Below are 10,445 nucleotides of genomic sequence, written 5' to 3' on the forward strand. Positions count from 1 at the left end.
TGCAAAACAGTTTCATCAATTAAACTAAATAATTGTAATCATTATTCCGATGAACTTGTTTAAACAACAACAGAAAGTCTTTTCAATATCAAATGAAAAACTAAAAATCCTTTAAGACCCAATGTTTTGTTCTAACTTCCTGTAACCCACACAATCACAGGTCTAGCATACTCTCAGGATCCCAAAAAAAACACAGGGTATCTTGAGGAGTCCAAGGTGAAAGGAGCCACACGCTGCGAGAAAGGTAATTGAAAATTATGTTTTGTGGCGCAAGCGGCGATGAGAACAGCTGTCCAACTATGCTCCGTCCCACTCACACGCTTCACAAGCGCCGTCCCTTTCTTGTTGCACGTAGGAATCCTTGGCCAACTGATCATGATCCTTCTCGGTGGCCAAATAAAAAATCTCACGATCGTGGAAAATTCGCACAGCTGTTGCCAGATCGTAAATCGATCGGTAAACGGTTATAAAAACTGAACATCAAGATAACGTTAATGTAGATCAAAGCGCAGCCTTCTGCTTTTCAATTTGTATCGCATTATCTAATAAATAGAAATATATTAGATAGTTTTGGGAAGTACGAGTCTACGAGAAGAGGTAATTGTATATATATATATATATATATACCAGATTCGATAAAAGGTATTGAAAGGGTATGCTTTTAGTTATAGTTGTTATCATGGGAAAAGTGAGAAATACGAATATTACAACTTATTTAAATAATTTATATTATTATCAATGTTGCAAAGTATCTTGCATAAGTTATTAAAGTCAAGTGGACTGATATCAGATGCGAAATACCTTTAATTACTATAACAACGAGTGGTCTCCCACCACCCGCTTTCAATGCCGCCGGTTGAACGTGCCTGCCGTTCAACTGCCTGATCTCTCCGCTCTCGCTCTCTTCCCTCTGCGCATGAGCAACATGTCCGTTCGTCGCCTTCTGCTTTCTCCCGGTTAAGGCGGCTAGCCAGTCAGTCAACCAACAACCGGCGAAGGGAACGCACGCAGTCGATCTTTGCCAGAAAAACGCGACGGTTGAAACGCAACACTTGGCAAAAAAAAAGCACTACATATACAAACTACCAAATAATCAATTCTTAAAATAAATCCGCGAACCATTTATTTTATTTTTTTGCTGTTGGAAATAAATATCAGTGCCGAAAAAAATAAACTACTGAAAAAGGTAAATTCAAGTGAACATCTAAAGATGACTGAAACTAAAAATGCAGTCATGTACAATGAGATCTAAAGGCTCATAAAAATAAATGGATATACCTAAAATAAATTACTTAAGTGCCTGTAAGATTCATGAATTCATTCATTAATGGTTATGAATATCTTTTCAAATAATTCCCAACATAACTGGATCAATGCAATTATAAATGCACAAAAATTCAATTTTTCGGATAACTTGTGATTTTTGGTTTTTTGGTATCCACTCAAGAGCCAAATTTGAATGCAACCTAAAAGTTCATTAAGATTTCATAAGAATAATTGAGCATATCAAGTTCAGAGTCAATTAAATTATTAAGGTCCAGACCAAAGGCTGCCCGTCGTCCATTTAATTGTCCGTGAGAGGAGTGGTTGATTTCGTTTTTGATTTCATTTTTGCCGCTTCGCTGATTTCGCCAAATCGATACACATCCATATACATATGTACATATGCATGTATATATGTATGTTTGTCTACATGCACATTTATCGCGGAAAAAGCGCGCCAAAATTGCCGAAAACTCGCCCGACAACTTTGCCGCTGCCCTCTTTATTTATTTGCTCCTTAAGAAAGTCAAGTTCTGGAATGCCAGAACCAGAAATACCCGCCCCCTTCCTAACCAGATTCCTTTGCTCTTTCCTTGCAGCACCCACTACAAAACCGAAAAACTAAAACTTCAGACAAAGAAGATGCTCAAGTGGGCCGTCAACCAGCCACGACCCTCGTACTTGGCCAGGGATGAGGTGATGGCCACCAGCAGCGAGGCAGTCGGCTCCAGCTACAGCGAGTTCCACGCCCTGCGTGGCAAACTCAAGAGGAAGTCGATCGGAGTGGCGCCAGGCAAGGAGAACCAGCTGACCTCCACGCCACTGCCGGCCAGCTCCTTGAGCCTCCATGCGCGCACACCACTGCTCAAGGACCTCAGCAACATCCTGGCCACGCCGCCATCGGGAGGAGCAAGTGGCGCTAATGGGGCAACTGGAGGTGTAACTGCTGTTCCCCTGAAGTTCGCCTGCACACTGCCCACCTTCGAGGCGGAGTACTCGCCCAATGCCGCCATCATTCCTGGCTCCCTGATCGCCCTGCGCGGCATGGGCATCCCGGACAGCTACTTCGAGAAGCCGCGTTACCTGGAGCAGAAGCCACTACCACATCCGCATCCGCATCCAGCACCTCCGACCGGCGAACAGAATACGCTCAGTTCCAGCCAGATGGGCGATGTGACCCTGGAGCGCATGATCGATGCCATCCTCGAGAGCAACCGCAAGGTGCTGCCCAACGCCAGACAGCAACAGCACCAGCATCAGCACCGCCAGCCCAGGCAGCATCTCCGCCAGCGGCACAGGCTCAGGCAGCAGGTGCTCCGGAGCAGCCACGGACACGGGCACGGCCCCACCCAGACGCCATCGCCCACCTACCGCCCCGCCTTCGATCCGGCCAGCGATCTGTGCGAGTACTGGAAGTCGCCCTCGCGGAGGGATTCCCTGCCAGCGGAGGGCTTCGAGGAGCGGGAGGTGCGCTCCCCCGTGCCCACCGTATCCGAATCGCAGGATGCCAAGCGGCATTCCCTGCAGCTGCGCAGGCAGCGGGTGGTGCGGCGCAAGCGAAAGATCACCACAAAGATCTCCTCCAGCGTCAGGCAGTCGGCGCAGAAGCTGCTTGCAGCGGCCAGGTCCGGATCCATAGCAGCTCCCGCCCAGAAGATGCGCCACATCAGTCCGGACAGTGGGCACAATTCCACCAGCGACTGCGAGCTGGAGGAGGAGCACTGCCAGCTGAGTCGCGGACTGGAGTTGGGTGGCGAGGAGCTGGAGGATGCCTGTCAGCTGGATGCCATGTGGTTGCAAGTGCAGGCCAGAGACGCCACGAAGAGACGCCTCAGCTTCTCCCTGGTGGAAGAAAGCTAATCCTCAAGGATATTCCTATACCATAGGCATAAGACATTTTTTTCATAGCCCTAAGAACGTTTTTTTTTTTTTTAATTTTTTGGCCAGAATAAATCATTTGGAATGCAGAATGTACGAAAAGAACCAAATTCACTGAGGGGCACACTGTCATAATTCGGTTGAAACCACAAGGAACCACCAGCAGTTTATGCTAAACACCTCTTGAAGCTCAGCGGTGCGTGGAAAGCAATTCCTCCAGAGCAGAGGGTCTGGGTCTTCTCATCCGTCTGCCCAAGTGGTCTTCTTTCTCACAGCGAGCTGGTTAATGAGCGTTTTAATGCTCCGATAGCGAGCTATAGGGGATTCCTCGGCAACATGGAACATAGAACTTGGCGGTAATGAGGGCCCTAAAAGGAAGGGGTTGTGCGACAATTGTCGCAAGAAAAAAAATATTATTTACGCTTCAAATGCCCACGAATTCGATGGGCAGGCAGCCAGCCAAGTTATGTGCGATCTAACGCGATAAGGTCTAGTACCTGGAAATGGAACAGGTATCACTTGCTCGGAACTCCATTCGAGTGTTATTAGCTCAAAGCGACCTTTGGAAAAGGAAGTTGCCTAACTTTCACCCGGGAAACTGCGATTTACCACTGCTTTCAGCGGAAACTATTCTCTGAAGGTATCATAAAATCATAGTGATGAGTTATGAAGCAAACCCAGTTTCGTAGATAATCCTTACATAATTAAGATACAAAATTTGTAGCCCAAAAACGAAATATAACTCGTTAGCGAACGGTTTGTATAACTAGGCTTCCAGCTGAGATGGAACCTAGGCCATTCCCACAGCTCCCGCTCCCCAAGGATCGCATCCCGCCGTGCGAGCCTCATTAGCCCATTAGCCAACTGGTCAGATGGATGCCAAGGAGCCCGGCCAGGCACCAACCATCCAAGGCCATGCGATCGATGGGTCAGCAATCCACTTCTGCGACGCGGCGTTAAATGAGCTGTCATAACATTTTGTCCAACCCTTGAGACGAAAGGAGTGGGTTAAGCCAAAAGCGTTAACACGTCTGCCAAGGAACCACCAATCCACATTCACATCCACTTCCCATGGCAAATGCTCAGTAGAGCGTGAAACTTTCTTATGCAGATGATGGGTTGACCATCAGTGCAGAGTACATTGTGCCATGTGACAGGGAAAACAAAGTAAAATACTTTATTATGTGATACCCGGCGAACTCCAGAACTCAAGTTTCGATCGCCGAACTAAGGTCGAGCGGTCAAGCAGCCCGCTCCAGGGAATATTCGTGATATACATGCAAATGTACATATGGATAACCCGCCGAAATCAGGGCAGGTCCCTTGTCAAACCCTCGTCCGCGCTCTGAACTTTTCCCAAAATTTCCCAAAAGGAATCGTTAGAAGAAGAAGAAGGTTCACGCCGTTGTAGTTACTTTATTTTTTATGACTCTCGCTTTTCTTTAGTTTTCCACAATGCGCTGCTCTGGTCTCCTGCCCATTATTATTATTATTATTATTATTATTATTATTATGGTTGTTGTTGTTGTTATCTGGTTCTTGTCCGTCCGGCTAATGACCGCTTCCGAATTGTTCCATGTTTTCATTCGTCAGCGCCCAGTTTTCCCGCTCCGGACGGCAACGTCTCATTAAACATGCATTTCTTTAATTTCGTTTTGATTGAAAGTGAAACGGATACTTACCCCTAGTAAGTACCTAGCTGGGATTCTTGCCACCACATATCATATCATTTTATACATATCTTCCGGTTTCGGATGGTTGACGAGTAATGAGTGGAGCGTTAGTCGAAGCAGAGATCCATAACGATAGGGAAAATCTGAAAATGTACAAATAATTAAGTGCGTTTCCTTAAGGTTTTATAGCTAACAAAATGTGTGCGTTTAAATGCGATTATAACCTACTTTAAGAATATAGTTTTATTATAATTGTAGTTTCTTAAAGTTTGCTAACAAATTTTTAATTTCAACTATATTTTTCTTTGACTGAATCTTTATGATACCAAGACACCTAATTGATATATGAAACGTGTCAAATTGAATTGAAATGTGGTTCCCAATTCCATGTTGTGGACACACTTTGGTCGAGAACAATGAAATCCATCGATCTGCACTCAATTCGAAACCCATTTTGTGAAAATTGAGAAAATTGTGAAAAATCACCCATTAAAAGCGGGCACACTCCAAAACTCTAATTGCGATTTAAACGTTTCTCGAGTGGCGAAAATGGAAACACCCGCTTAATTTTCGACATAGTGACAAAAGTCGTATCGCTGTTTTCTGATCGGGGGTTTTATATTGTACAAAACCTACATATGTATGGTATGTATGTACATACATAGTGAGGGATCGGACATGGACAGACTACCGAACCGATTGACAATGCCCAACGCACCTTTCGACCCGCACTTTGTTGCCATTCTGCCGAATCCCATTGCCCGCTTGAGATCCGCTGGGCAGGCGGGACACGTGCCTGCTCCATTATCGCCTGGCGATCTGATCGATCGGCGGCTGAACAGTTGCAAAAACAGCCAGCCAAGGACCGGGAAACCCCGCAGGACCAAGCGAACCTGAGGGCGGTTTTCCCTTTTTCCTGGTTCCTGCATGTCCTGCATGTCCTGCCAGTCAGGAAGTCAACGTCACTTCGCGAATGTGTCAACATGTGCAAAAACAGGAGACCCACAAGACCGAAGGACATTCAGCGCCTAACAGTTGTGCTGTCGAGTCCTGCGGGCTGTCCCTTCCACTAGAATTGGGAGAAATGTTGCCAAAATTGGAGTGCTGCTCCTACGGAATACAAATATCTATCATATATAAATATATTTTCATAATATTACTAGCTCACCCAGAAGTCCGAGAAATGTAATCTGCAAGGCAAATATTTAAGATTATTAACATACCAACAATGAAAAATTTAAATATACGCAATGAAAAGTGAAGTGGCAGACATTTTCTCAAAGTGTATACGAATGCGGTATGTAGGTGGAGTGGTGCAACATCACGAAGTTAGCGCCTTTGTGTTTCTTTTTTTTTTGTCTTTGAAGGACTTCTAGCGAGGTTCTAACAAGCCATATCCCTCGAAACACCAAACTTCACCTGTTGGCCAGGGCAATGTCCTTCGCTGCCTGCGCTGCCTGCAGCAAGTCCTTGAATTCCGTGGCTCTTCTGACTTTTCGACTCATCCTCGATCGGTATTTTTTGTTTTGTTGTTTCGGTCCAATTAGGCCGCACATAACATGTTATTTGGGCTGCCAAACCGCACATCATCAAGCCAACTCAGTCGGCCAATGGCAGGTGTAAAGGTCACGAGTGGAGGCCAGGACCCAAGGATCGGGTCCAAGGTCCTGCGCCTGCGGTCACAGCTGAAAATCCAGACCAATCGATGGGAAAGTCCATGGAAACGGTGCAAACTGGGACAGCAATATGTGAGGGAAACTCTATGAATGTAAAATAGATGTAAATTTTTTGTAGAATAAAGTTTGAAATATTATTAAAAATATATCAGCATTTCACTAACCTTTAGAAATGATTATTATTATTATTTAAAATATTTTTAACATATTATTAATATAATAAAGCTAAAAGAACTGACACAGAAACGTATTAACCATAAATGCAATATTCAACATAATGCTTCAATACAATTTTTAATAATGATTAATAATAAAAAATGGCATGGGAAGGAACATTGAATGGCCAAAAATTAGCATCTTTTACATTCGAAAATGTCAAAAGAAGATGCATCAAAGCGGCGGCATGATTTCAATATAATCCCCGAGTGCCACGAAAATAATCAATCAATTTCTTGGGCCGCCGATCTAAACTCAATCCGAAACCGAAAGGATTGCGGACAATTCCATAAGTATTCAGCCTGGCCTAGTAGACATAATCAATCTTAGGGACTCCTTGCCAGATTCCTAGATCTGGATTAGACTCCCCCTGCTTTGCATATGCTCTGCATAATATCGCCATGCATCATCCATCCATCCTGGTCGACTGCCATAATTGCCAATATTCCGAGTTCTTCGACGAACCCAACACTTCTATAAAAAAAACAAAATTAAAATAAAGGCACCCAAGGGGAGCAACCCTTTTCTGTTTTCTGGAATGAAGAAAGAGGGCAGGACGAACAAATGTTGCACATCATCATCAACGGGACGCAACGGGGCGAATATCATTAATGCAAATCTATGGGACTGTCATGTCATTGAAAATATTATTGTAACAATTGTGCGAAACTTCAGACGATCTCCATTCGGCGATCTTTTGTTGCAATCTTTTCCGATCGGTATCCTTTTGCTTTGCTTACTTCATTAAGTGCGGCTCACTTGACAGCAGTCTACCGGGATGTGACAAAATCATCCTTGAATCCCCCTATCCAAAAACCCTTTTGAAGACCCGATTCGTGGGATATACGAATCACTTGAAGTGCCCAAAAATTTAAATGAGACGAAAAGCGGCGGGCATCGGATTAAAATTGAATCATTTGCAATTTTCCGCGTTGCACTAATGAAAGGAAATGCAAAAAGGAAAATCGAATGGGGCAAAAGGGTGATTTCGGCAGGGTGACAAATGCCAAGTGATGGGATCCTTCCTTCTTAGCACTTCCTTGCATCCTGTTTCCTTTTGATTTGGCAAACAAATTTACAAACGCACTTCACCAAAGGTCGTCTGTTTGTTTCCTTTTTTTAGTTTTTCGTATTTTTTTTTAGACTTCTCTGTGTGTGTGCGTGCGACTTGCGTCGGGCTTAGGGGGTGCGTCCTGTACAGGTAGTGTATGTAGGTAGTGGCAGTGGCGTGCGTTCCGCTACAGCGATCCGCGATGCACTGCACCCTGCCATGTGGCCAAATGGACTGACTTGACAGGCGCGACTAAAAGTCGCCGCTCAGGACTATTTTGCATAGAATTCCAGACTCGACGGCAGCTGTGGCCGTGCTAAAATTCACAACAAAAAAATAGGTGTTACTAAAAAAATATAAAACAATAGAACCATAAAAGATAGCATATTCCAACCCTGTGATCGTAATTTCTTAAATCGAAATGAGACCATATTGTATCTAATGCTTAACTGAATTTTATATATAGTATTATATATAGAAGCAAGTTTATTATATATCATATTATAAGGTTGAATGTGCTATTTCTTATAGAGCATATCTTAATTTTTAAATGCCTGAATTCTCCTTCCAATTGCCGTTTCTTCGCATAGAGCATTTTCCTGAAACCTCAACCTGGCAAAAAAAAAAAGAAATGAAATGAAAATACGGATAAGATGTCCATGACTACGCCTAACTAGCTACGTGCTTGCCATTTGCCGTAATTGAAGTTGAGACGCCGGCGACACCCAGAAGTCTATCCAAGAAATCAAATATCATATATCAACTTACATATCAAAACAACGGATGGCAAACAACAACAGAGCGAAATGGTAATGGTAATGGTTATGAAAATGGAAATGGAAGTGGAAGTGGAAGTGGAAATGGAAATGAAAGGACCCATTGAAGGATGGAGGAAAGTCCAGGTAGAGTCAAATTCGGTGCCATTACATGAGCTCACACCTTTTGCCCTTTGATTTCTCCCCTGCCAAGGAGGCTGGATCGTGATGGAGTTGGAGTTGGAGATGGTGATGCCTACTCCCAGGAGGCAGCTGCCTTATGCAAATCACGTTTATGCAAATTCCCAGGACACACGATAGCTTCTTGCGTTTTTCGTGTGTTTCTTTTTTTTTATGAATTATTGAACTATTGGCAGTCTAAGCAAATATAAATTGAGCAATAAATTGTTCGAGGTTCATTGGGATCGGGTATCGAGTCATCAAAGCAGCAGGGACATCGATACGCGTGAGTCCTTCCTCGAAACCGCTATACATACATACGTACATATACATATATGTATGTATAGTCACAACATGTGACATGACGTAGTCGGAAAAGCAAAAGCAAAAGCCAGATCCAATTGCGATAGCCAGCCACTCCGATGGCCAAGTGAAGTTGGCCAATTATAGCAGTTAGTCGCCCGTTTGATGGGCCCAAATTGAGGTGACCACGTGTCCACGTGCAGCTGACAAGCGGAGTGCAAGTTTACCCATCGCAAATGAAGATATTTCGGTTGATTCGAGTGTGGAGAAAGTCCAGCACCTGAGGAACGTGCCAATGAAATAAACACAAACATAACATACAAATCGAAATATATCTCATAATAAGTTTAAACAATAAACCATGAAATATGTAGAATATGAAAATATGTAGGATATGAAAAGATCACTTTTGTAGCAATTTGCAATCTTAAAGATTCAAAAAAAAAATAACAAAATCTTCATACTGGATTCATAAAAGCACACCCATTCAGTATGTGTCACATCAGTATCTAAATCTCTTACTATGATTATTATTATTATAATGTGTATAAATCCCGATTTTCGGTTCTGGATAAGAACTGCTTCGAGACGAAATGGGTGCATCTTTCAATTGTCAATTCAACTGGCGACGAGACCAGCTGGTTGAATGGACAAAAAGAGGGAAGAAACGAGTAGACAATACACAATGCGACCCATCCATTTGGCTTAGAGTGTCTTAGGGATCGTCGTCTTGGGCCACAGATGCAAATGTCACCCACACCCGACCATTCACATTCAACTGGAGCAGCTGCATCAGAGATTTCGAAGGGACATTGTGCAACGGGCGAAAGGATTTCGTATGGATTGCAGAATTCGCCTGCAATACGAAAGCAACTGCTAAGCCAAATGGGATGGGTATTTGGATTTGGATTCGGAACTAAGAACTAAGAACTTAAAATTTAGAATGGAATGGGATTATCAATTCTACATACGCTGTCCATGAATGGAACTCTGTGAATGGAATGGCACACGACTCAGTCGCATTAGATGCCACCTCCTACGGTGTCGCCGTCGTCTCATGCTAATGAGGATACCTGTACAGGTAGCACCCAGTTGTGCAGGTAGTTAGTTGGCCAGTTCGACTCGTAAATCACAACACACGACGGGTAGGCGTTGGTAATCCTTTCGACACTTAATTAGTTCAAACTGCGGCTAAGCTCCTAGCCTAAGAAGCATTGCAATCGGCATTCGTTTTGGATGGAACCGGACGAGATCTGAAAGAGATTAGGCCAAACGAGATGAGTTCATCGAGCAGTTGTCAGTTGAGTGCATTATCTCACCAAATCCTAGTCGTGGAAACTCACACCTTCGCCAATGCTAAACTTGGACTACCACCACCAGGGGGGTTTTTAAGTAGATTAGCAGAACGAGTTTAGATATAGTTTTATAGAAACTTTTATTTTATCAAAAT

At 43.7% G+C, this 10,445-nt stretch overlaps 1 protein-coding gene across 2 annotated transcripts; it reads left to right on the plus strand.

The window, feature by feature from the left end:
* The first annotated feature begins 974 nt into the window (after positions 1-974).
* Positions 975-3,236, plus strand: CG12708 (uncharacterized protein). 2 transcript variants are annotated; one of them, NM_001144727.2, is made up of 2 exons: positions 975-1,302; positions 1,863-3,236. In NM_001144727.2, the coding sequence occupies exon 2, from the start codon at positions 1,906-1,908 to the stop codon at positions 3,121-3,123; it is 1,218 nt and encodes a 405-aa protein (NP_001138199.1). In that variant the 5' UTR covers positions 975-1,302; positions 1,863-1,905; the 3' UTR covers positions 3,124-3,236. The 2 variants fall into 2 exon arrangements, with proteins under 2 accessions (NP_001138199.1, NP_727875.1); NM_167455.2 differs by having other exon boundaries at positions 975-1,186.
* The last annotated feature ends 7,209 nt before the right edge of the window (positions 3,237-10,445 follow it).

This window comes from Drosophila melanogaster, chromosome X, assembly GCF_000001215.4.
Source record: "Drosophila melanogaster chromosome X".
Lineage (NCBI taxonomy): Eukaryota > Metazoa > Arthropoda > Insecta > Diptera > Drosophilidae > Drosophila > Drosophila melanogaster.